Raw genomic sequence first — 27,525 nt, forward strand, 5'->3', positions numbered from 1 at the left:
CATGGGAATGTGTACTGGACAATGAATTTGATATGAAATACAAATAACTGTGATACACGAAGTCTAGAACAAATAATAGAATCATAATGAAAACCTTTAAAAACATATTATGTCCGAGTGTTTTCCTGAGTGCTAAATTTAAAAAAGGCCCTATTCTGATAATAGAAAAACCAGTGTGTACACAATATGATGTTAAAGAAAAGTCTATCATCCAGCAAGACACATGTGTATTTGTAGGATTACCCTTTTTACACTAAGTCTTCTCCTAGCGTATGAATACCGAGATTATTTGAGATCTGGGATATTTCATTAGTCTGTCCATCTGTGTGTTTTTTTTTTTTTTTTTTTTTTTCCACTAATCCAGTTTAAGGTTGGGAGACGGGGGTAGGGGTGGAGTGTCTATGAAAAGGGCTAACAGACAGAAAAAAGGCTTTCATGCTCCCATTCACATTTACAGGCAGCTTAGAATAACCAGGATGTCTTTGGAGTGTGGGAGGAAGCCCTAGCACTCAGAGAAAAACCTCAAGGAGAACCTGAACACGGAAGCGCCCCAACCAATACGTGGATTCAAACGCAGGACCTTCTTGCTGTGAGGCAGTATAGTCCTAGCCACTGTCGAGATCTGGGAGTGAACAGCATAGGTTTTGTTTCCTTAGTATTAAGAAGCAACTTCAAACCAGGCAATGATGGCTGCAGCAGTTCAAAAGCAGTCTGGATCTCCTAAATGGCCTGACTTAGAGAAGAGCTAACTGAGTAGGGTATTATATCATCTGTATAAAGGTGCAGTTCAGGAACAGGCATGTCCTTCGCAATATTCTTTATAAAAATAGGGGGGGAAAAAGCAGGGCCTGTAGTTGAACCTTGAGAAACTTGTTTTGAAATCTCCAGGAAGCTTGACTTCCTTTCTACAAGGTAGCTATGTAACGCCTGAATCTCATTCTGTAATGAGTGCAATGAAAAGACACAAGGCTGTACCTGTTAAATTAATATTTCTTTCTTGTCCTTTTTTTTTCCTTTTTGTCTTAAGTCACTGACAGAAGGAGCGGGGTCATACTACCACCTGACCCACAGCGAACTGGTCAACCTGCTGGTGCAACGCGAGGCGGAGCTGGAGAGGCAGAAGGCGGAGTATGAACGTCAGAAACTTTTGCTGGCCAAGCGGGAGACGGAGCTGAAGAAACTGAAGCCGCAGGTCAAAGATTTGGAGGACTACATTGACACACTGCTGGTGCGCATCATGGAGCAGAAGCCCACCCTCCTGCAAGTGCGCTCCAAATTCAAGTGACGAATTCAGGCGGGGGGTAGAGGGTTTGCAGTTCACGTTGCATCTGTTCACTCTAACCTCCACAACAGCTCTTTAGTCTTTTCACTGCTATGCTGTCTTTTTTGATACAAATATTTAGGCACTGAGAGATGTCGAGGCGACGTTTTCCAGCTGGCATGCTTTACTGTACTGAAACCCGTCCTCGGTGAAGGGTTTGGTCTGAGTGGTTTTATGAATGTAGCGCGTCCTCAGGTTGTTTTCAGGTTCACAAAGCCAGATGGTGGGTTTAAAAAACCCAGATGCTTCAATTTTGGGATCTTGATTGTAAAACAATTAATTTTCCTTCTCACCTCACCTGTCACTTCTATCACCTTATCACAAAAGAGAGAAAATTGTAGGGTTTCAGTCCACATGACGTTTATCCGACTATATCCTCACTCGAGATGAAACGACACCAACACTTCCTCGTGAGTGTTGCAGCTTTGTAGCTTGAGCAGAGCAACCTGAAGAGACATACTGGTGGTTTTGCATATTTAGTCCATCAGTTGTTGGCCTTTTTTCAGCATGCAGTCAAGTAGTAGATTGATTCCCCTCTTTCAAGGCAGACATTGTTTCAGCTATTTTTGGCATGAAAATCAAAGCCTCTCAAGACACGATCGATCAGGGTGAGCATTTTGTTGTCTTGTTACATGTCATAGTAGCTCAGAAAATGTCGCCATTTTATGGAGTGCAATGAGATGTTGCTAGCTCAATTGCCAGTTCAAAAGCCAAAAATGACATAAAGAGACTAAAAATCCTGACATTTGAAGGAAAACCACATTGAGTATTTGCAGCAGTATCTCCTGTTGTGTGTTGAGCAGTTCACTGGGCAATCCCCTAACCTAGTTTCTCCTGCATTGTCTGGAGTTCATGTGTAAAACTTGTGAAAGTTTATGTTGGATTTGGCTTTTTTGGGCCCTGTGTATAGAGTCAGAATGAAGCGCCAACAGCAGCCACTGCAGTACGTAATGGAAACACCGCTAACAAATAACAAAGGCACCATAACATTTCCTCCAACAGAGGGAAAGTTTCAAGTCTCTGCAAGTTGAGACCTGATTGAAATGATCTCAAAAGTCTGGCTATCTGGAAGGAAGGAAGAAATCTTCAAATAGAAATCATGCAAAGTGAACTAAAAAGGCAAATTCATGATAAAAATGTGCAAAACCACTGATATGTTTCTTTTGGTATGGCTTTCTGCAACGTTTGAGTCGTGCCACTATTTCCAGAGTGTGTGTCTGTGCGTGTTTGGTTTTGGATTAAGACTCTACTAATGTTCCCTGATAAGTACCGAGTGCTCTGACTCGTGTTTGAAAGGAGCAGATTTCAGCCTTTGTCACGTGGACATTACTGGGAACTGATTGTAGCCTTTGAATGTTCAAAAGTGTTCTTAGCCAGCAAGTGAATGGTGTTTTCTTCTTTTTCTTTCACCCATTTATTTGCTTGTTCCGTCCTCTTTTTTTTTTCCCTCTTTTCTTCTTTCTGTTCTTTGGGCATGTTATGCTCAGCCACATAAGCTAACTGATTCTAGCATGGGTCACGGTGTTATCAGGTGAAGACAGTATCACTCAGTATCCAGTCAGTATCAGGATCAGCCATCCCAGCTATTTGATCTCATGCTTCTGCCTTCCCACGTGTGCGTTCTCGACACCACGTTATGAAGAAGATGCCTGCGACATGCTGGTACTTGACTTCCCTCCCTCAGTGTCTTGGGTGTCACATATGCTTCTGCTCAAGCACACATATCGCTACAGCTTTCAGGTGTTACAAAGGGATATATACCGCGTTCTACAGCATATATGCCGTATTGAAATGCCAAATGCTGCCTTATTTTTGTTTTTTGGTGTTCATTGAGAATCGAGCACTTCGTTTGAACTTGTCAGGGCCCGAGGCAGGTTTTGAGAAAGAAAAGCCATCTGTTCACTGATATTTTTCTGTTCTCTCAGTTTTTTCTAATGCTTTGTTTTGATATTGTTTAGGTCACTGCTGCACAAAAGTACAATGTATGCATAACAATAGAAAATGAGTAGAAACAGTGATTTCCTGTGAAATGCCAAAAATAAAGTGTGTACATATTTATTTAAAAAGAAGCCTTGAAACTTAATCTATGGAGCAGAGTGATACACCATAAAGTATTCTGATAGGATGCCACTTTTAACAGCATTTGTGGATGTTCTTGCACTACTTAACTGTCAGAATAAAACTGTACCTGTCTGTCTGGTATCGGTATAGTTAGATCTTCTTTACACCGTACTGCACTTTCTAATCGCTCCGTGATTTAAGCACTCGGCCTACTTTTAACGTCACGACAGATAACTAGCCAGTGAGCTCAAAGCATACACGAGCATACACAAGCATCCGGACCTATCCCGTCGTCTCAGTCCTGCTGTGCGATTGCGAAATCGAGTTGCATAGATGACTGTAGAGACTGCACATTACGTGTGACTCGGCACATCCTCTTTCACGTCTTCCATTTTACAGAGGTTTTGTTTTGTTTTTTGGTTTTTTTTGCATTTCAGTTTAAACTGATTGTATTTTTCTCCTCAACTGTGTAGCTGGTGGAATGTGCTTGAGGTAGTATGTAAGATTGGAAAGTTTACAATCCGTGATGCAATTCTGTTTCACAAATTTTGTATATTTAATAAAGAATATTTTGTGTTTCTTGCTCACCGTATGTTTTCTGGTAATTATTTCTTTCCATATTTCCACTGATTGTTTAAAAAAACTCAGAATCTTTCACTCTGGGTTTTTTCTTACAATTTTGCATCCAATTCCAAGCTGCTAAAACAGCAGAGTTCTAGATGTTCCTGACATTCAGGTAGTTCTTTAACTAGTTTGACTCTTTTAGATTGAGCATATTCTTCAAAGTAGTAACTGAATAAAATGTGATATATTAAAACAAGTGATCTTGCTATGTCATGTTGAACGCTGTCTTTTGGGAACCTTTCACCGACAGTGACTGGGCTCATATTATACACGATTTCACCCATTTGTCATGCCTTTATTAGTTCCACCTTCTTAAAACACTGAAAAGATGGAGCTGAAATCTTATTGGAGATTTCACAATACCTCTCGTAGCCTTTACACCAGAACACTGAAGTCATTAGTGTTCTTCACTATTAACAATAACATTTTTTTATATCCTTTTTGAATCTTTTCCTGCAGTTTTATTATCCTTTGTACATGCTCTCACACACCTCCAGGACTGATATTCTTCTGAATACTGCATAGTCACCAGCAATTTTAAGCATGCATAATTTCTAAAAACCACGTGTGTCATGACATCATATACTTTGAACTCAAATTTACAAACCAAACCCAACTCCTGCTGGGTTACCCTGTTGCACATTTGTATAATGCAAGCTGCTACTGTTTGCTCCTCAGAACCACCACTAGGGGGTATGTTATCCTCTATAAGCTCAAGCAACCTCGCACTCACCAAGAGCATTTCTCTTTTTAACCGTTGTACTCCAAACCCAGTGCAGGTCTTTCGACATTAACCTCCCGTTTTAAAAGAGGCGAAAACAATGCAAGCTCTTCTGGGAAATGTAGTTATCCTGTAAAGGGGTTAAAGCCACGTCCTGTCAGAGCGAAGCAGACCGGAAAAACTACATTTCCAACAGTGCAACTTGGCCAGCTGACTGTTTGACGGCAGTCCCACAGCTGTAAAAGTTAGTTGGAGGGTGAGAAAGAAATAAACATTTAATAATCTCAGAGAAGAAGAGGGCTGGCGGTGATTTGAAGCGGCATGTCTGAATATCCGCCCTTCCAGTATGGCAAGTCTCGTTTCGACCAGGTACTTGCAGTTTTTATCTGATCATAAACAGATACACTTGTAACAAAATATATTTTTTGGACATAATTTGCGTGGCAAACAGACCACACCCACTCACCGTGTCAGCGTGTTTATGCGTGTGTGTGGTTAGATGCGCTGTCCCGCAGGCGGATTCTTAAACCCATATCAGGACCATTATACCATATCATATCTTATTGCGCTTTTGAAATGAAAGTCATACCATAACTTTAGGTGAAGCCTTGTGACTTTTAAAGCTGTATCCGAAAGGCTTTAGGTGAAGTTGGGCATTGAACGCATCACAAGAGCAAAGGTAAACTTGTAAAAATCTGTAATATGCAGCTGGTCCATAAATGTTTGGACAGCGACGCAGCTTTTTGTAGTTTAGCCTCTGCACACCACCTCTTGACTTAAAATCAAGATGTGATTAAGGTCAAGGCTTCCAGCTTCTATTCAAGGGGTTTAAAAATAACTGTTCAGTGGTTGGTGTCAATCATTGTACAGGTGAAACCAAGATGAATTTGTACTACAGTGTGCAGGGAGGGAAAGTATGGAGAAGGAGATAAACATGCCTCATTATCTGTCAATCAGGGTGGAGGCAATGTTATGGCACGGTCATGTATGCTTGCCAGAGGAACCGGGTCACTAGTGTTTACTGATGACATGACTGCTGATAAAAGTAGCAGGATGAAATGTGAAGTATACAGGGATATACTCTGTGCTCCGATTCGGCACAAATGCTGCAAAACTGATCAGAAAGCGATTTACAGTGCAGAAAATCATCGAAAGCAGCGAGTCAGAGACACTGAATATTTTTCAATGATTCTAGACTTCAGAAAGTCACTGACTGCAAAGGATTTTCATCCAAGTATTAAAAACAGTCATTTTATTTCAAATTATGTTGATCCAACAAGCTTTTAGCTCCTGAAAAATATCTGTAATTGTTAAATAGTTCCTTGATTGCTTGATTTTAAATCCACTGTGGAGGCACACAGAGCTAAAACTGCAAAATACTGTGTTGTTGTTCAAATGCTTTTTGACCCTCACTGTATGTGCTAACAGAAAATATGCAGGTCAGCTGTTATCATACAGGTATCCCATGAGATATGCTTTTATTCCATCTTATGTTAGCCTTTTATATTTCAACCCTAGTGCCCTCAAAAGCGAATACACACAAGCCTGCACCTTCGAGGCTCTTTCAGAGAAATGTTTATTACTTTATCAGTTTGAACTGTACGACCTTCTTTTGGTGTCTGACTTCTTATATGCCTCATTTAGATAAATGAGACAAATGTCATAAACGGCTCTCTATATGGGGTATAGCGGTTCAGCACCACAAGCCACATGTAACAAAAACCATCGCCCAGGTGAATCAGTTAAGTTTTAACAGAAAATGAAGATTTATTGTGTAATACACTTTTTAGTCTGCTATAAATATACATTTACATCAATTTATGGTATTTTTGTACACAAATATATTGAGTCAGTAAAAATGAAAAAGAAGAACATAAGACATAAGATGTATACACTCACCAACCTCTTTATTAGGTACACCTGTCCAACTGCTGGTCAACACAAATATGTGATTAGCCCACATGCATTTTGCCATGTAGGCATGTTCTCTGCTCATAAACAAATTTTCTGAATGAGGACGAACGGTGATTTGAGTGCCAGGTGAGCTGGTCTGAGTATTTTAGAAAGTACTGGTTTGCTGGGAATTTTCTGTAGGGTTTACGACAATGTCCTGAAAAAGACCAAAGCTTAATCTCTTGTTCCAGAGGATGGTTATTTGTTTTGGTAGCTCTAATTTCTGTGCTTTCATAGTTTTTTAACCATCACTGAGGTGATTTGCATTTAACTCCAACTCTATTGGTCTAAGTTGGGGAGGTCTCCATCTGTACTCCGGTATAACGGTATGGCATGAACTGTGGAAAAATTGAATTTCCAGCATTCCCTATTTTGATCCTGTGAAATTATTACATGGAGATATTTTTTTGAATTTTCTTTTATTAAAACTGTTAAGTTTACTCCATTGAAAGTGGAATTTCAGACGAAGCTGAAATGTGGAAACCAACTCAAAAGGCTGCGTCTTCATAAATCAGGATCTGATACAACATAATGATAAGATTAAGCCCCTGTTACCCTTCCAGTAAAGCTGAGACAAGTCTGTTCCACTCGAGTATCGACTCAAACTGGTCAAACTGGAGTGGCACTGGTGGGTAATTGAATGTACCAGATTTAACAACTTTTCCCCTGTGCCATGTTTGTACAAACCATCCATATGTTCAGGAAGTCACGAGGCACAGCAGTGAGTCAGATACCAGATTTTCATCCAAATTAGCAGTTAGTGTAATTAAACTCCAGTTAGGGAGGGATAGGAGGCTTTCGAGGCTGCGTGGCACGTTGCTGATTCCCCTAAATTATTCCTTATGCTCGGTTATGAATAAATTCTCGAAAGGTATTTCTGGCACAGTCGTTATTAGAATGAATTGCAAAACGGTGTGAGTAGTTTTGGGTGTGCAAAAGATGCAGATAGGAAACAGTTTGTCTCTGGCATTAATGAGGAGGCTCCACCTGGCGTGTTTAAACAGCTGGCGAGCGGTAATATTGCTGTTTACTGGGCGACAGCTGGAATCTCCATGGCTCTCGATTCATAATCATGATTTGGCTGCATATAATTGATCAACAATTTATATGCAGACTGGGTGGAAAGTTGGACTTTCTGAACTTATACATTCCAGATCAGGATTTTTCCACTGATTATATATTTAAAGTTGCATCTGCAGTTTAATGTTTGGTCTTTAAATAAAAAAAACAATATTGCTAACAATTGCTTTGTATATGAATGAATGAATGTGCATTTCGTTTGTCTCTCAGAACACGTTTTTTGGCCAGTTCAGGCACTTCTTGGACGTGATTGACCCCAGCACGCTCTTTGTGACAGAGGTAAACAAACCTTTGGATTTGTTACATGGATCACATGCGTGGGTTGCTTATTTACCAAGTTAGCCACAGTATCACAATATCTGCATACAAATGACATTAAACTCCATCAGATGATCTGTGATGGTGATCTTTAGAGAAGTCAGGTTTTATATAACCGCAGTGGTTTCCTAGCTGGGCTAAAACGGCAGCACAATAATCTTGTGGGATTCAACATTAGCCAAAATTTACTGAAGGAGGTGTTGAATTAAAGGAAGAAAACCTCAAAGGTATAATTAAAATGAAGGATTCTCAGCTACTGCCAGCAAATGTGCCACCTTTAGGTTACAGGATATTCTCTGTAAATGTTAGGCTGCTCTGCTCATTGCAACATTTCCACAGTTCTTGGTTGTGTTGTGGTAATTTTGCTCATGGAGCCATCACAGCTCTAGTGCTCTGGGTAATGAAGCTGTTAGTGGGTTCTTTGGTGACACTAATAGCTGCAGTACCTCCCGGGATGTGATGAGGTGTGGACATATGGGGCTGCTGGGAGGGGTGGAAAGTGCATATGCTTAGACACTCACCCACACCCACACTGATACACATGACACCTTGCTGGGCCAGGCATCGCCTCAACTTGCCCCTAATTCAGACAGTGGAACAGGGACAGCCCTGATTTGCCTTCGGTCGCACGCACACATGACCTCCTGTGCATACAGTAAAAAAAAAAGAAAAAAGTGCACGGCTAACACTGACACGCACAATTACAGAAACGTGAACACACATACACACACAGATGGCGAGCTCATTAGAACAAATTGGTCCTCATGACCTTGTATTTTCCTCCATATTAGACAATGATCACACCACAGTAAGCTCCTCATTACCTTTTAGGGAACTCATTTGTCACATGAAAATCATCACGGAGGTTTTAGTAAAACATAATTATCACACATTGAGGCCTATAGCAGGAGGGCAAATACACATCTAAGCTGACATAGAGGCGAGAGTGGCCAGACTTGGTTTCACATTTTATTGACTCTCATGTTCCGTCACATCAGAAACGGCTGCGGGAGTGCGTCGAGCTGCTTGACCATTTCAAGCAAGGAACTCTGCCTCTGGGAGTGACGAATGCTCAGGTAAATATGCGTCAGCTTGAGTTGAAAACTCACATCAACATCAGTTTGTGAGAATTCAGCATCTGAAACGCTGCAAACCTTTCTGAAAAGCCTCTTCTATGCAGTCTGACATGTGTCTCCTGCCCTTGAGTGGATTATCTGTGCACTGCAGGCACTAACCGGCCTTTGAGTGCTAAATCAAAAATAGCTGCTTTAATGTTTGTGCCAGGGAAATATTTATGGTATGAACGAAGTTTATATTGTTGCAACATTTTAATAATTAGTTTTTATTTACACCGTTGAAGCAACTTATTCGTTATTAGTTGTACAGTAATTTCTCTGTGAAGCAGACTCTGTGAATATACTTAACCTTCTATTTTATCTAAGGAGGTATTTACAGTCAATATTTTTAATTGTTTAAACGTTCAGATGAAATATTTAAATTTGAAATATCTGTTCTTTTCAAGTCTACTGCTTTTGCAATAGCTGATGTACTACAAACAATTTTAATTGTAAAAATAAACCAAATTTAGTCTTTTTAATTAATTTAATTTCAACAATATTATTAACCGTACAGTCCTGTTAATAATTGCAAAATATAATAATTGAAATTTCATCATTTTTTAATGTAATTTTTTTATTTAATTTTCTTTTACATATTAAATTTGTAAACTATATTGTAGACAGACAAACTATCCCCCTTAAACACAGAAGCATTGAAAGACTTTCTACTTTTTCTTATTTATTTTACTTTACAGCTTTGGCAAGCCCAGAAAATAAAGCAGGTAAGATTTCTCTGTTTTTGCTTACTTGAAATACGATCCATCTCTATATAATGTCATTATTGGGTCCAATCTAAGTGAAACACTCCAAAAAAAAGTAACGTCATTCGAAGCGGGTAAGGTTTGACTGGTGTTACGTGCTTATACCGCAAATATACCAAAGAGTGTACAAAAACAACATTAAAAAAGGCTTCCATGTTGAAGTAACTACATTAAAATTAGACACTGAAGCAGGCGAGCGGTTTTACCTCCAGTGTTAATTAGCTGGAAGTGCCAGCTCTGCAAGACGGCTGACAGTCGTTGAACTACAGGTGCAGCCGGTTAAAGTGGGAGAAAATTACTTAAAGTTTTAATATCTATTTACAAACTGCCAACGTCCAACACTGCCAGAGATTTATATGTTTGATATTTATGCCTCACCTAAATAAAACTTAATTAATGTAATGAATTGATGAATTATTTAATGAATGTATTTTTAAGTGCAATGTCAGCACTGTGAAATTAGTTTTGTACTTTGTTTGGCATTTCTTTAATTTAGATGCTGTTTAAATCTTATGACTTCCCACGTCCACCTTATTCATTTATAAAATGTGCATTTTCATTGGAAAATTAAAAATTAAAAGCTGTTACATCTCAGTTTTTGCTCATATTGAACTCGACACTAAAATGTGTATTTAAGGATCTAATCAAACACTCTAAATACAGATGAACCATAAGTATCCTCTCATCTTTAGAACTAATTTTCTAAACCATGGATGGGATGCAGTGGACTTTACGTTAAAGTATGTATCTTGTCGACATAAACTTGTCTTTGGGTCAGGTTTAATGTGTGTATAAAGGGTTGTTCAGACAAATCTTAAGTAAGTAACTCTTCTTTTATCATTATGGTTGCTATTGCTTCCATTTCATGTGTAGGATATGCAGTTCAGTCTACATAAACAATTTCACACTCTGCAGGAATGAAACCAAATCCGGCTCAAACTGGGCTCCATATGAACACTGAAGGCTGGCTTACGTCCAGGTTTGTTTTTGTATGAGAACATGAAACAGTTGGTGCTCTTGCAGGGTTTCAGGGTTGTCAACTGCCAAAACTCCCCAAAACCGACCTATCCTTCAGCATGGTGCTTGCCTTATTTATGTGCTTCTAAGGTTTATACTCTTTCTGAGTGTTAAAGACCTAGAACTCTTTGTGTAGTTAGATCATTATAGTTTAAACTAGTCTCCAGATTTTTCTTACTGCATCCCAAGTTCATTCAAGACTAAGAGGAAAATCTATATTCAGCCATGATAGTGGTATATCTATCACATGTACGTATGTGGTCTTTCACAAGTCGAAGCTTGGCTCCATGAGCCTGAGGAAGCAGTGTAATCGCTTTCGTTCTTTTCCAATCTGCAGATTTGATCAGTGTTAAGGCAGTGGGGGAAAGACACATCATCTGTCTTATCTACTTTGTAACAGTGGGAATAGCAAACTGACGGGATAATGTCTGGTGTAATTGCTTGAATATTTGTGTAGAATTGACAAAAAACACCCCACAATCCTTCTAAAATCATTTAAAAGTAAATGGGCTTTCTAAAGTTAGCCTCCTATTTGTCTAGAAATACCTGCCATAATTCCTTTTGGCTGCTTCTGTCTCTTTATGTCATCCAAGATTCACTCAGTGACACTGGAATCGTGGCTCTATGGTGGCCTTACCTAATGTTGCCGGTCCTTCCTGTGGTTCTTTATCACTTTGACCGTCTGGTTAAGTTGTTGTAATGTTGTAGAACGAATCTGAAACTGATCAAATGCTTTCTTGTGTGGTAGATGAGAAGGTAAACCTTGAAAATGCCTCGTACCTTAGTCTAGCTGAAAAGACTGCTGTTAAAATTTGCTCCCTGTTTCGGGGGAGTTAATTAAGCCATTCGATGTGGTTGCAACCAGTTCGTACATTCAGCTGACAGTGTGTGCAGGCAGTCTGCAGGATAAATTTCATTCACTAGACATCCCTTAACTGTCCATGAAAACTGCCTGGTTCAACTTTACTTTGTGTTTTAATATAAATTAGAAGATGATAGCATGCTAACATGCTAAAAACGATAGCTCTCGCTACCCAAACCATAACAGAAATTAGATTTGTTGTAAATATTGCGTTAAGTGTTAGGGTTGGGTTTCTACGGCACCCCACAATTGGTAATGACACTGGTGTTTCGTACTTTTATGCATCAGCATATTGTTATTCCAAGTATTTTACATTAGCATTAGCATCTTTAGCTTCTTAAAGGGAGCTTTTTCTGTGGTGAATACTTTTGGCTTGCTTTAAAGCGTTATACTGTATCCGACAACTCAGTCACTATTTTTCTTTTACTTGTGAAGATAACAACTTTTGTTGAATTTTGTTTAATTACTGCAAACATGTCAAACTGTTATATTTGTCAAAGGAGTAAGGTTATTTTTCAAAAGCTCCCCAAGTGCAATGCATTGTTCCTGAAATATGATTAAATGAGTGATGTAAATAAATAAGTCGATTAGCAATAACTGGTTAATCTATTGATTTGAAACCATTTTCTCAGTGGTTTTTATATATTCAAGTTAATATTAAATACCCTGAGCAGTAACTTTCTTTTAGTTATTTTCACAGCAGTGCTCTCTTTATAAGTCATATGAACTGACTTAACCCAAATCATTCGGTGCTCATTACTGTCTGATTGTTATCATTATGCACTTATTACAGGCCATCATCCACCCCGACACAGGGGAGAAGATCCTCATGCCTTTTCGGATGTCAGGTAGCGTATCTAAGAGTGGAAACTTTGGAGTGGAGGGGAATCTCGGGGCTTTTAAGTGGTCCAATACGGAGGCGTCTTCACCTTAGAGACTGTCATGGCTCAACAGGGCTCTTCAGGTTGTCTCAGTCCTGGAAAAGGTCACGCTCAGCTGGGCGCTGATTAAAACCTCTCTGCTGTGCTGACAGAGATCTACTTGGGGTTTGTGAAGAAGCAAACGCTAGCACTTTGGTTCAGTTTGAAAGCACCCTTTTTGTAGGGTGACCGTAGTGGAAGTGAGAACAAAGAAAAGAAGGAAAGGACAGAAGCAATTAACATGTAATTACCAACATACCACATGAATGTCAGACCAATAGGAACTGGCCTCGTGATCCAAAGTTAGAAAGAAGAGAACAGTGTTTTTTGAAGGGCTTGGACATTTCTGCACAAAAGAATAGATTTATAGTAAATCTGAGAAAAAGGGTAGAGGCGAAATTGTAAGAGTGGTAATACTGATCATCTTTTACCAGGTTTTATCCCGTTTGGCACACCAGTGGTAAGAGTGGTTTTCATAAACTCTGTTTTTCCAAAGCACACACTCATACAATACCAATGCTACAAATAATGATAATTTATTGATTTTCCTTTATGAAATCTTTCTTTCTTTCTTTCTTTCTTTCTTTCTTTCTTTCTTTCTTTCTTTCTTTCTTTGCAGGTTGTTGGCCTCCTTCTCCCTAATCAAACACTTGCATCTACCGTCTTCTGGCAGGTATTTCCTCGAAATTCATCTCTGGCGTAGTTTGGTTTTCTAAATTACTTCACTTTGTAAACATGGCACATATGCTGTAGGTAGTGCCTCAAGAAAAACAACGAATGAGCAAGTGTTGACTATGATGTGATTTTGTTTTGATAAAACTAAGAATGATCAGTTGTAAAGCTGCGGGATTAATGGAAAATGCTTTAAAAAAGCAGAAACAATAATGAATAGAATAAATTAAGAATTAATTATAAGAAATCCGGGTGGTGTGAGACAGAGGCTGCCACTGTTTAAATAACGGAGTCTCTTCTGTCACTGATTCTGCTCGTATGCTTGATAGAGCCAGTGGCTGAGCCTGTAGGTTAAGATGCTTCTTTTAGCTGATTTTAAATGCACAGGAGAATCACCTTAAATGAAACTTATTATTATCGCAGTTTATTACATCTTACTATACTTTTCACTTTCCTCTCCTTTGTACGGCAGTGGTTGAACCAAAGTCACAATGCCTGTGTTAACTACAGCAACCGCAATGCCTCCAAGGTACTGTACCTGCATGGCATCCCAGCTGGCCCATTACTACACACATTACAAATGCCTTTTTCTGTTGCTCAGCTAAAGTGCTTTTATAATGTTGTCTCCTCTTGTTTTCTGCCACTTTAGCCAGCTCCAGCTTCCAAGTTCCTGCTGGGATACCTTGGGGCGGTTACCAGTGCAGTGTCCATTGCTGTAAGTCCCAGCAAATCTTGTGTTGACTGATAAAGGAAAAACCAAAAAAGTAAAGCCTTCAACCTTGGCATGAGTGTTGATGTTGCATAGTTTTTCTACCAAAACAGTGCAACTTCCCTGCTGGCAACAAATGTTTGGAACACCACAAACCCAACAACCAGCTGATCCAAGTAATGTAAATGAGAAATCCATGATTTGTTGTGGACTAAAGACTCATTAACAACTATTTGCGGGATCTGTATATGTGCTGTGTCTGAAAAAAATCTCTGATTATATCGGCCATTATAAAGGACTTTGAAAATCACCAAATAGTAGTATTAGTCTCATTCGACATCTAAGGATCCATCAGGTTAACTGATAATTCACTGAAACTAGGAACAATGTATAGAAGCAGGTCTTTGTAATCCCTTCATTACCCACAGATGGGGAAAAAAATGTTCAATAAGCCTTCTTTTTTTTTGCAGATTATTTATTAATTTGTCTGTTACATACACTAAACGAAGGGTTCCTGTAACCACCTTGATAACAGAAGAAAATATTGGTAATCTGGGCTTCTGTGCAGTTTCAGCATGTGGTCTTTCACCGCATTACTTCTTCAGTTAAACACCAAATATCCAAAATGGCAAAATTTCAAATAAGGTGGATATCAACATAACTATAAAAAAAGCAGACTTCATAATATCCCAATCACTTAAACGTCTCTTCTTACCTCTATGTCACCACAGAATAAAATGTCATAGGGGCGTAATACCCGTTCACACACCTGCCTGACACAACCCTTAGTGTGGACAAGGAGCTCCAACCAAGCCAATTACTGGTCCTGCTGGGTGTTCATCCGGCTGATGCCCTCAGGCTTGACAATGGCAGCAAGCACAGAAAGAAATTGCGGGGTGTCTGGAGTTTGGTACGACATCCCTGGAGGGGGGCAGGCACGCTCCAATTAAACGTCCGCTCTGGTGACGACCCCCCGCAGGGCTAGAGGGAGCTGGAGGATGAAGTGGCGTGGTGGTGTGTTATTTGAGCGAATATAGCCTTTTGAATGCACCAATCTGAAATGTTAAAACACTGCAAAGTTACGTTCATCAAATGTTTAAACACATTGCCCATAATTTTAGTCCACTTTCTCCCAGTGATCCTTTTTCTGATGCTTGTATGTTTAAGCCTGGTGGTGGCTGTTCTCGTGCTCTGCTCATCCCCTTTGAAAGAAAGAGCTCTGAATTCCAAATTTTCTGTGCTGGCTTTTCACACACACAGTGTCTGATCATATCATCTGTGTCTGGTTTATCTTCAGGTTGGGTTAAACGTTTTAATCCAGAGAGCGAGCCGCTTCAGCCCAACCACCAGGCTTTTGGTGCAGAGGTTCATCCCCTTCCCAGCAGTGGGTAAGTTAAATAAAAATGTAAAAAGTCAGGTGAGCTTCTCGTGGGACAGAGAAGGGTTAAGCCCTGGATGGACATTTAAAGTAAATGTCATAGCTTAGATATTTTTTAGTAATAGTAATAAAACAATTGGGGGTTTTATAGAAACAAATGAAACGCCTTTGGCTAACAGCTCTGCAATAATTGCTATTAAAAGGTATATTTAAAAAAACGCACACACAAGCTGATTGTTTTCTTTTCCTTGCTCTTGATATATTATACCTTTTTATTTAAGCTGTTTTCTGATCACAATAATTCCCTGTATGAAAGCTAAATAGAGCGATTTTTGTCTCACGCCGCTCCCCTCCGCCCGCTCTCCTCTCTGCAGGCTTACCGTCGCGTTGACAGCCGGCTTTGTGTGTGCAGCCACAAAGCTGATTTTCATGCCACTCTCCCGCAAACACAATCACACCCAGGGGTATAGACCCGTGTCCCAGAATGCCCCGGGCTGCTGGCTCATAATTAAATTGTTTGCTTGCCCCCCCCCCCTTTCCTTACCATGGCGGTTCTTCTAATTAAATCAACAGGTTTCTACAGCGCAGCCTTTGCCTGGTAATTGGCTGCTTGTTAGAACTCTGCTGCCGCAAACAAATTGGATAATTACCCTTAAAGTGGCGTCTATGTCAAGGCCTCATTTACCTGATTTCTGTTTGTTCATTGTTGTTCCTGTTGTTGTTTTGCTAGGCCAATATAAGAGGTAATTAAAATGGCTAATTGAAGCGAACGAAAGCAAAGGGCCGTTTGAATTTTCGCCCATTTGATTTTGTTTGCTTACTTAAGGCTAGATTTATTTGTAATAACCTAATCAAGCGGCGGCCTGTCATTCAATTAGATTATGAAGACCTTAACTGGAGGGAAAGCCACGCTGGCAGAAATTTAGGGGGTTAATTATTTGTTGTCTTATTTGTCATTATTTGTGATATTTAGAAAGTAATTATGTACAAAAAATTCTTGGATGTATTTCTGTGAGTGTACCACCAGTTATGAGATGATGATTAAAATGTACACAAATGTAATTATTTTAAATAATTACAAATGACAGGCAGATATTTCAACATTAAGCTGTGCAGATTTTGCATTTTATCAATTTAATTTAGTAATTACTTTGATGCTTTTATTTATGTGTTTAAGAGTTTCTATTTAACTGTAGTGTTTGTTCCTGTTTGTTCCTCGCCACAACCCTGTCTGTCCCTTTTTATTATTAACTGGTCTGGGTAAAAAAATCCCTTATAGGTAAAAAGAGTTATTTGCTCAGTCAATTGAATTCCCCTCACAAAGCGACCTGGCAGCCCTGCGGCCTTTAGTAGAGATAACTCTGAACGCTGTTGTCTTAAATTAAAAAGGCTCGGGGCAGCACCACTAAACTCTCTAAAATGAATTTGTCTTATTCCTATTAGAGTCAAGAAGAAAGGTTAATCTATATTAACATACATTTGTGTTCATTTTAGTTTTCGTGAATAATCAGAGGGAAGCAACGCCGCTGTTTGTCAACCTGCCAGCCTCTCTGTGATCTGACTGTTGTGTGTGTCAGAGTCTCGCAGAGGCACGGCTTCAGTTTTCTGAACGCTGACACAATGACATGGCAATAATGTTCTTCATTTGAGGAGTGAGAAGAGTAAACAGGAGTTCAGTGTCTTCCACAGGGACACTCAGCGGTGGTAATTGGCAGTTTGGAGTTTTCATAACAATGTCAGTTCAGCCTGTTAGCTTCTTTTACAAGAGATGATTTTCCTTACAGGAGGGAACAAGGGCAAAAGCGATTTCTTAAGCTGTGGTGTTTTCTGACCTAATTGCATATCCTGATGTGTTAAAATGGACTGTAGATCAATGATAGGCTGCTCATCTAACATTATTGTGTAACCAAAAATGTGCAAATAACATGCAGTTGTAGATATTTAATGTAAATATGCAAACAGAAATTATTTATCTGTATTATAGGTCTAGTGCCAATCCTTGAGTTAATGTAGTTAATAGGTTATTTCATTTGAAAGAATAGTCTTGTGCAAGTCTTGAGCCATGCTTCATTTCTTTATATCTTTTAAAATGAATTATCTTGAGTACTAGGTGATTACCAGAGAGTCAACAGCTTGGCCTATTGCAGCGTGGCGTGCAGTGTGACTTCAAAAAATTTGAGGAAACTGTGACAGGCCTAAAAAATGTCTACAGCTGATTAACAGTATCTGAAAATTATATCCTTAAGAAATAGGAAAAAATCCAGCAAAGGGTTCACACGGGACCTGAGTGATACAGCCAACGCGTCAGCTGATCCATGTGTCAGTGAAAGAAGGGTGGCTGTCATTGTTCTTATGGAAAGTAAACAAGGAGAACAGGCTGAAGTATGACAAACTGAACAAGAACTGGACTGAAAGTTGGTGGCAACAGGCTTTATGGAGTGATGAAAGCAATTTTTAAGTCTGATTCAAGTCATTGTCAGTGTGGACGGAGGAGATTGAGAGAAAAGTACAACAGTGAGTGTCTGTAGCCATCTGTGAAGCACGGCGGAGGCTCTGCCAAGCTTTGGGGCTACAGTCAGTGGGGAGAGTGCCTAAGAGAGTTCAGCCTGTGTTGGAGAATAAATGAGGTCACACCAAATACTGACTTTTAAATGTCATTAGAATTGTACAAACTCTGTTTTTGCCTAATATACTGTATTTCTGTGTATATTTGCACATGTTTGCATGTACACACTGCAGTTATTTCCTATTTTTCTAGCAAAAAGGAAACAAATAAGTGATGACTCGAGCCTTATATGATATAATTTTAAAGAAACATTATGTACGGGTATTACAAGTTTCTTTTTTTAATCAATCTGTGTGTTAAAGTATTATTATTTCTTGTTGGCAGCTGAGTGTCCTTGCAGTTTTACTGCCTTGCTGCCAGTTCTATAGTTAGTTTTATGCTGATTCTTACATTACAACATTTTGGACAAATGATGATTTTTCACTTCATGATAAAAAGTTAAAGGCTCATCAAAGTTATTGTAGCGCATCAGGGTCTGTAGTAAATTTAATGTCAGTCCAGATTTTTAAATATATTTCACAAGAAAACAAAAGGTCACGCTCGTAGAAATCCAAGAGGAAAAGTCAGCGCCACAGGTTAGTCACTCTGAATTTCATCAAAGTGGTGGACCCAGCCATGTGACCCATTGACTGATATTACCATCCTTAGAGCCAAGATGCTTCATTATTTTTGAGCAAATATTTAATAATCACAGGACACTGATGTGGAGTTTACATCTTGAAAAAGAATATGTGCAACTTCTGAATCCATCCATGCAGTTCAGAACAAACAAAGTTTAGTCCTTCATCCTTATAGGACTTATAAGAGGAAATCAAACCTCCCTTTTCCAGTGGGCGTCTTCATAGAAAACCTGTTTATCAGTTAGTAGACTGATTACTTTTAAGGCTGTCAAAACGGTGCTTTAAAAAAAAAAACCTTTTCTATCTCTGTCCATAACATCACGATTTCCTCATTCCAAATATGACTGTATGTTACATTCCTAGTGGCAGTGGCACGTTTCCCTTTGATCTTAAAAAACTATATTCTGTCTTCACAGCGAGTGCAAATGTCTGCAACGTGGTGCTCATGAGACACTCTGAGCTGTCAGAGGGCATCAGCGTGCTCGACAACAACGGCAACGTGGTGGGAACATCAAGAGTAGCTGCCAGGCATGTATGTCCTCAGCTCTGAAAATTAAATGGATCATGTTATTGGTATTGCTGTTTAGCAACATATGCACTACAATGCTTTTAAATAGCAAACAATTTAAAGTTTAAGTGTTTTGCTTTCACACGTCAGTATTCGTGCATTTAAACACTTAAATGATTGCATTGTTTCCCAGATTCAAAGCAAATTTATTTGTATTTTTTAATATTCCTGGTTTATGTTTTTTTATGCAGGCTCTCTTGGAGACGGCCCTGACCAGAGTAGTCATGCCCATGCCAATCCTGGTGCTTCCTCCCCTGATCATGTCTGCACTGGAAAAGTAAGAAACACTTCTCAACTTAGTTTAGCCATTGTGTGTTTCCACCTGTTCAGCTGCTGTTTAACACAAGACACCCTGCAGAAGTTCAAATCCAGCATCAGAATTGTTAAGAGAAGTGATTCTTGATGATGCAGAGGCCACTCCGAGTATTTCAGAAACAGCTGATCTGCTGCCATTTCAGTGCCAAACAATTCCTGCTACAGCTTTCGGATGGTAGGATCCCACCTGTCTTATATAAATGTTTCAGGCTGGTGGTGGTGTAATGGTATTTGGGGTGTTTTCTTGGCAGACTTGTTTAAAAGCCACAGCCTACACAGCAGTATTGCTGATGACCTTCCCATTCCCAGGATCCAGGAGGATAACCCAAAGCTCAAATCATCTCAGACTGGCTTCTTGAATATGAATGGGATATTTGCATTTCGGACATGCAGCTGCCTAATCTGCAGCACCTGTGTGATGCTGTCATGTCAATATGTCTGGAATGTTTCCAGCGTCTTGTTGAATCTCTGCCATGAAGAATTAAGACCATTCTGAAGGCAAAACGGGAACCAACCCGATACTAGCACCGATTGGTGCACCTAATAAAGCTATCCTGTGAATGTATCGGACGACTGAAGGCAGAAAGATGTTGATGCCGTTTAGATGTTTGGATTTTCTGATTCCTTATCGTCTGTCTTAAAGTGTGCTGTTGAGATCCATCGCTTTTATATCCACAAAAACAGGATAACAGTAGAAGAACCACACTGTTCCTGATCAAATAAAGAATTCCCTGCAATGTCTTTCAAATGAAAATATAATCTTGACTTTCAATGGAGACTGATCTCTTCCTTTCACTGGAAAGTTGACTCCTCTGGCTTTTTATGCTATTAATTGTAGATTGTGTCTGTTGGAACTGCTGATGTTGACCTCTGTTGTCTGTACGAGTAGTGAGGTTGTGCTCTGCACTTTAAATGCATTCCTTAATATGCATTTCATTTTGATATGAATAGTTTTATTTAGGAAAAGAAGAACAAACAGCCAGTGTTTGCAGCAGGAAAATAACTAATTTAATTAAGTCTTAATGGAGAGAACCACTGTCTTTATAAAACTCCATAAACTATTTTTTAAAGAGGCTGATTATGCTGTTATGGCAGTAATGAAGGAGGTGAAAGTTTCATGAGTTAGAATAATTCAAGGATCCAGCTGTCTTCTAATTAAATTACCACAAATTAATTATAAAGCCGTCCAATTTTTGTTCAAGAAAAGAATATTTGCGATTCTCTCGTTATCTACTCGGCTGTTGTTTAATACTGATTCGATACTGCACATCAGCTCTACTGGTTCAGCGTTGTGTGCGATGACGGTAACGGTGCTTTAATGACAAAGGGTGTTTATGCAGATGCCCGTTGATCGATGGCGCGACTGTGCCTGTGGTGCAGCGAGGAATGCAGCCGTCTCTGCAGATCCTTGACAGCACTTGTCTAGACCTCTCAGAGTGGGCGGGCTCAGTCGGTGGGGCCGACTGCCCAGGTGTGTTTGGGATTCCTGGCAGCTGAATGACTGAACCGTGAGCGAGAGAGAAAGCAGCGGTGGGGTGAGCGTAGATCTCCGAGGGTTGGCTGCAGCGCTGCTCAGCCGTCCTCCACATCAGCTCGCCTTCACTGGCTCTCAATGGAGCGAGAACAAGGGGATGGAGACACGTCCCCGGGCGGCCCCTCAGTGATGGATTACACTGCTGAGAACAGATACACGGGGAGTGACTGCAGGTTCTGGCCTTCATGTGCTTCAGTAGCTGTGAGGGGGTGCAGTGAATTCTGGACTTTCATCTGTTTATTTAAGTCCCAGACTACATTAATCTGCAATGGGAATTTCCATTTGCTGTAAGATACCCAGGTTACCTGATTCAGAGTCAGGTTTACTGCTTCAGCATTTAAATTCTAAGTCAGGTGTTATTTATAACAATTTAATAATATAAATGATAGTATATTTCCTGCAGTAGCAGTAGCGAGACTGTTTAGATAAACACAATGGTCAAAACTGGCCATGTTAAGGCTCTTTCATATTGAAATATGACACCAAAGATATATTGCTAAAAATAGACATGCTCACCATTATTTTTTCCTTTTTTTGTAACATTTGTGAAAAGTCTGTATTACACAACCCCTCTTGACACATGTTTGCACGCTTCTTTCTGCTCTAACTGGCCAACATGTCAAAATAAATCAAATGATGGCTCAGCAGAAGCGAACGAGTGAATAAAAATGAACCGTTTCGCTGTCAGGAATTCATTTTTAATAAATGGGAACACATTTGGGCACATTTTGGGCAAACTCTAGGACACTTGTATAATAAAAATAAACAATATAAATATGATATCCTAGATTTAGTAATTTAGAAATTGTTTCTGTTAGTCCACATTAAAGGGGAAAAACAGTTATAGTTGATTATGTGTTAATTTCTGATGCTTTTATTTGCTGTTTCATTTCACAGTAATGCACTTAGTTATAAGTAGAACGACTAACAATATTAAATTTGATTATGATGCTGCTTTTTATTTTTTTCCTCCATCATCATCTAGTGCTGTGTTTCGCCACAGGTCAGCAGGGGATAGTCTAACAGCCAGTTTGATCATGGTAACAGGGAGACACAGGTCCATGTAAACAGTTCAACCTGGGTAAGACCTTGACCAAAATATGGCCACTAGCCAGGTTGTAGTCAGATCCCGTGAATGCAGTATTACATTAAATGATATCACTGATTTTGGTTGGTTTCAGGTTTTTCACCTGACCAAAAAGGGGTTTTAAATTTTGCACATGAGCCCGAATCCAAGTTCCTGTCACGTCTCACATACCTTGCAACTTTTCTCCCGTTGACTTTTTTTGTTAAAAATGCAGTTTTCCACGTGTGTGTGTGTGTGTGTGTGTGTGTGTGTGTGTGCGCGTGTGTGTGCGCGTGCGTGTGTGTGCACGGAGCCTAATTAAACCATGGCAGCCATATGTGTTAATGAGCTCTCTCATTAGGCAGTAGCTCTCCTCGTTAGGGGGAGAGGCGTCGCTAGCGGTGGAGAGACAGAGCGGCTCTTTCTCAAGCTCCTGCTGAGCTTCGCTGTCCCGCTCAATGTAGAGGGGGATTATCCTAGTGGAGGGTTAGCGAGGAGAGAGAGGAGAAACATATTTCATTCGTTTGATTTATTAAATGCCCTTAAAAAAATTAACATGCATTTGTTTTCTTTAGCTCATGGGAATACACTTTTGAAACCTTTTGCAAAATGTTAGCAAAGGATCATGCGGTTCAGTTTTAACTGCATAAATGGTGATTAAAGGCTTGTTTAAGCTAAACATGTGTAACGACGGAGTGGACAGCTGATAGTGTGTGTGAAATCAAAATGTTTTGATCTGCTCACCTGCTGATCCACGTGAGTTTTATCAGGTCCTGACAAATGACTTTCTTGCCGGGGTTTATTTAGCTTAACTGCACTGAATTAACTTCGGTGATGAATGGTGTGGAAAAGTAGCCTGCCTAGTGCTGCATAGGTCTTGTGCTGACTGGCACCTGAACAGAGTTGGAGACTCCGTCAATGTCTTGGGTGTTTGTCATGTTCCTTTCTTAAGCACATTTTGCTGGGACCCTGGCCAGAACCTAAAGTTTTCAACAGAAGATTATAAATATAATAAGATGATCCAGCTTTTATTCACCTTTATTTTAAAATGTGTAGCTGGTTGGTCCCTAAACACTCATAGCATATGTGTGTTTGTTGACTATATATGCAGCCCAGGCTATGTTGCACTGTGTTGTGTGTGAGAACCTGTTGCTTTTGCCCATGGTCTGGGTGTATGGCTGACAACTGACTTGTTTCTTCTTCTCTGTTTCCCGTCAGGCTCCCTCTCCTGCAGAGACAAAAGAGGCTCGTCCTGCCTGTCCACAGTCTCGTGTGTCTCGCTGCCTTCAGCCTGGCTCTGCCGCTTGCCATCAGTTTGTTTCCACAGATGTCGCAGGTACTTCATGCCCAATTCTTTTTCTCTTAAGGAGCATGCAGTTGGAGACATAATTATTTGATCCCCTGCTAAATTTTTAAGTTTGAAGTGAAGTGAACAGGCTAATCTTTATGGTCGTTTTATTTTAATTGAGAGAGACGAACTATCAACCAGAGTCACTTGCTTGTTGCCTTGGGGGTATGTTTTGAGGTCTGATGGAAGATCCATCCATGACCCAATTTAATTTTATTGTTCTGGCCGAGAGAAGGAGGTTGTCAGGCAAGATATCACGGTACTGAGGAAGCCGTCTTCTAAACTACACAGAAAAATAGCCCCAAAGCATAAGATAAGATGAGATAGAACTTTATTAATCCCTCGGGTGGGTTCCTCTGGGAAATTCGATCGATAATTCGATAATGTTTCCACCTTGACTGTGGGGATGATGTTCTTTGGGTCATACTCTGCATTTCTCTTCCTCCAAAGATTTTTGGAACTGTGTTATCAATGGTGTTCTTGGTGACCGTGGTCCCAACTGCCTTCAGATCATTAACAACCTCCTCCGGTGTAGTTTTGTGCTGATCCACCACCGTTCTCATCATCATCCTCATCCTATGAGCCAAGATCTTGCATGGAGCTCCAAACCGAGACTCACTGATGGTCATTTTATATTTCTTCCTTTGATTTTCTCTCTATGCATTAAAATGAAAATACCATAAAAAAGACAGTTCATTTATTTTGAAGTGAGCATACTTACAAGTTCATCAGGAGATCAAATAATCATTTCCCCCGCTGTAATTTTTCAACATTGAATAAAACAGAACAGACTTAAGCAGGGCTTTATATTGGGTCTTCTAAAATTGCAGATATGCTGGATGTGTGTTCGAGCATATGTGTCTAAATTATGAATGTTTGAGTCTCTGCGGTGGCACAGTTTTTGTTCTCCTGCCTAATGCTCGGTTGCTCATGCTCAGTCCTGAGATTTTGTTCATTGCAAACACAGAGCTGCAAATGTAAAGCCTCAGGTTGAATGATGATGTCGGTGACCAGCGTCTCCTGACCTCTCCAGTATTTCCCATTGAGCTGTGCAGCAGCGCTGTCCTAATGAGGCGCCGCCCTCTGAGACTCAACCTGCTCTGTTATGATCTGCCCAGAGCCACCATTGCCTTTATTCACCGCCACTGATGCCATCCAGACTAGCGGGCTGAGATCTAACTTTAGCCTTATTGCCTCAGTATGTATCATTCTACTCATTAAACGGCAATGGCACAATTATGTTTTTCCACTCCATCTCCCTCTCTCTTTGTCTCCTCTCTGCCAAATGACTTGCTGACACAAGCCAACCAGCTCTGGCTTTAAAATGTTTAGGATTTAATTACCACTTGAAATAGCTCAGACAGCCATATGGCAAAAAACTTCAGACATATGTGCCGCCAACAGTCCTGTGAAAAGCTGCCTCCAGTTCCACAGAGGGGCCTGTTTTTTTTTCTTCTCACAAGTCCTTTTTGCACTTTCACAAGGATAGCAGATGAAAAAAAAAAAGGGAAAAAAAAAAGATCTCCCCAAAAAGCAACATGAATGCCCCACTCTCTTGGACCCCCCGCCTACTCAATTTGTCCCACTTCCCCATTTCACACCTACCAAGATGTCTGATTAGGATTCTGCCTCCAACTCCAACAGCCATCTGTCTCTGGTTCAAATATTAGGTGATGCAAACCTCAAATTAGACTTTAATCTGGCAAATTGGCTCTTTTTGCACATTAGCAGTAAATACAGAACATTTAAAGCCTTTGAGAATTACAGTCAGTTTCCAGTCTCTATGCAGCGGTTCGTGTCGGTGATATACGGTTGCATATACAGCACGCACATACTGCATCGAAGCTGTTATATCTGACGATTTGTGCGAAATATTTCCATTTGCACTACTGACCTTTTCTGTCCTGCTTTGGTTTCCCACAGATCAGTGTAGATCAGCTGGAGCCAGAGATCGCCATGGCAACCGACTGTAAGATTGTGACATACAATAAAGGACTTTGAGTGATCGCTACCAAAACTGAAATGTGAAGAAAGGACGCGCAGCCCGTCGTGGCTCGAGCCGCCCCGACGCTGCCAGGGAATTAATTGTGTCAAATTTGGCTGCTGCTGCAGTGGCTTTAGCACACGTTTGGACAACAACAGCTGATACGAAGAATCAGCAGCAACAGTGATAAGAAAATATGTATCACAACACGAGGAGACAAAGCCAAACAAGTGCATTTTGAGGGTAACAGCCCAGTTAGGTTGATTAATTAGGTTAACAAAACCCATAAGCTTGCTTGGTTCCTTGAGGCTTTTTCCACAACGAGCAGACCGCTAACCATAGATCAAAGATGGGCAAATTAAAATGTCTGGACAAATAAATGTGTAAACTGTGAATGAAATGAAGATACAAATGCTTCCCGCCTTTTTTTTTTGTTTTTGACCCTTCAATATGAGTCAGTACCTTCCTGTGACCCAAGGCGATGTATGTCTATAACCTGGAAGTATTTCAATCAACGTGGAAATAAGAAAGCAGCCAAGATCAATCTTTTTGAATCTGAATGATTATTTTTGCTCTCTTGGGGTGCTGTGACTCACGTTCGCAACTACTGATTTATGTATTTTTAAAGTAGCTTTGCTGTGAATTGCGTTTCTCTGGTGTCTGCACAACAAATATATACACAGCCTGATTGTGTTTGTTTAAGTTTCCTTAGATCTCAATGAGCCAAGTGTTCCCTGTGACCACTATCAGCTTTAAATTCCTCCAGTGAAAGAGTGACTCAGTTTCTAACCACAATGGCAAATAATAAAAAAGTTGCAGTTTTGGTTCAGAGTGAAAACCAGAACATTATAATTAAGCAAATATTGCAAAAGCATAAATAAATACACAATTGTGACATTTTATTTCCAAATTGTTTCTTTTATTAGTCTTATAACCAGAGACTTCTCTCTCGCTCTCTCTCTTTGTGTACATATTCATGCTCGATTTATCTAAACATTCTCAAAGTATTAAGATGGTTTGCTGTGATGTGTGTGATTAGTATGTTTGCCCGGTTGCTGAGGGAACACAGCACAGTAGGCTGCACTCCAGCGTAATTCAACAAGAAGCCACATGCAGGATCAGTGGAGGTTGCTGGGTGTGAGTTATGGCACACAACCAGGGTGAGATGAATAAATGGAAACAAAACCCCATTCATAACGACGCACATCTCTCACCAAGTTATTGTCATCAGATTTAGTTCTGGCCTGTTAACTGTAATGTCATCTGATGTTACAAAGCACCATGTTGTAGCTTTTGAGCTAGTAATTTAAATTGTAACCCACAGTGGATTTATCAGCATCTGTCTGATTAATCCAGAGGGGGGTGTGGTTGGGTATCAATTGGGTGTCTCTTGTAGGTGAGTATATGAAACCTTTGAGGAAGATTATAAACTGGTAATCAAAAGGTATTGTTTTTTTGTTTTTTTTAACAGAACTTGAACGATATTGATATTTGTTGGCTGATATTTGCATATCATAAAGCTGTGGAAAACATATGTTGCAGAAAATGTCATTAATTTTTATTATTATTATTTTTTTAAGAAGGCCACAATTCATTAAAATCATGCGATTTGAGAAATTGTGCCATAATTTGTCCAGCAGAGTGGCTCCACCGCCATAGCTTATCCAACAGCTGAGACGTTTATAATGCAGGATCAAGGCGTCCCATCACCGGAAGCTGCTTACTAGCTTTGTAATATCTCACTGAAATTCAGTAAATTAATTTTTTTAATTTAACATTAAAATAAAAACAATAAAATAGCCATAAAATAACAAAAATAAAAATTGCTTAACGTGGTTACGGTGATATATTGCATTTATTTATTTCTAATTACATCTATGTTGAATATTATTTTTCAGCCAGCAAATGTTTTTCAGCGTCATCTCTAAAGGTGCTGTGGGTTGTGCCCTATAATTTCAGTTTTTCAGCTATACTTTGAGCTCCGTGTAAATGCTACCAGGGCATAGTTA

General features: G+C 39.8%; 2 protein-coding genes across 6 annotated transcripts in view; both read left to right on the forward strand.

Annotated features, from left to right (window-relative positions):
• The window catches only part of rab11fip5a (RAB11 family interacting protein 5a (class I)), a 30,711-nt gene extending 26,737 nt beyond the window's left edge, over positions 1-3,974 (forward strand). For all 3 annotated transcript variants that reach the window (XM_082516987.1, XM_082516986.1, XM_082516988.1), the window contains exon 6: positions 1,028-3,974. In XM_082516987.1, the coding sequence (XP_082373113.1) occupies positions 1,028-1,285 (258 nt within the window). In that variant the 3' untranslated portion in view covers positions 1,286-3,974. The remainder of the gene's footprint in view (positions 1-1,027) is intronic.
• Positions 3,975-4,751: 777 nt separating this feature from the next.
• Positions 4,752-27,050, forward strand: sfxn5a (sideroflexin 5a). Of its 3 annotated transcripts, XM_082515989.1 has the most exons (14): positions 4,761-5,096; positions 7,971-8,039; positions 9,077-9,154; positions 9,892-9,918; positions 12,630-12,684; positions 13,191-13,216; positions 13,376-13,429; positions 13,901-13,957; positions 14,078-14,143; positions 15,435-15,525; positions 19,118-19,233; positions 19,461-19,546; positions 23,403-23,520; positions 25,456-27,050. In XM_082515989.1, exons 1-14 carry the CDS (start codon positions 5,049-5,051, stop codon positions 25,531-25,533), a joined length of 969 nt encoding a protein of 322 aa, XP_082372115.1. In that variant the 5' UTR covers positions 4,761-5,048; the 3' UTR covers positions 25,534-27,050. The 3 variants fall into 3 exon arrangements, 2 of the variants coding, with proteins under 2 accessions (XP_082372115.1, XP_082372116.1); XR_014273139.1 differs by lacking the exon at positions 25,456-27,050 and having other exon boundaries at positions 4,752-5,096; positions 19,118-19,229; positions 23,403-23,517; XM_082515990.1 differs by lacking the exons at positions 4,761-5,096; positions 7,971-8,039; positions 9,077-9,154; positions 9,892-9,918 and adding an exon at positions 10,873-10,936.
• The last annotated feature ends 475 nt before the right edge of the window (positions 27,051-27,525 follow it).

Source organism: Aulonocara stuartgranti, assembly GCF_965226115.1.
Source record: "Aulonocara stuartgranti genome assembly, chromosome: 19".
Lineage (NCBI taxonomy): Eukaryota > Metazoa > Chordata > Actinopteri > Cichliformes > Cichlidae > Aulonocara > Aulonocara stuartgranti.

What these genes read in the sequence shown, in the direction of transcription:
- sfxn5a (XM_082515989.1), top strand. Translation starts at nt 5,049, where the DNA reads ATGTCTGAATATCCGCCCTTCCAGTATGGCAAGTCTCGTTTCGACCAG. An exon ending in GCACGCTCTTTGTGACAGAG is followed by an intron (nt 8,040 to 9,076) that starts GTAAACAAACCT and finishes CCGTCACATCAG; the next exon opens with AAACGGCTGCGGGAGTGCGT. An exon ending in GCAACCGCAATGCCTCCAAG is followed by an intron (nt 13,958 to 14,077) that starts GTACTGTACCTG and finishes CTGCCACTTTAG; the next exon opens with CCAGCTCCAGCTTCCAAGTT.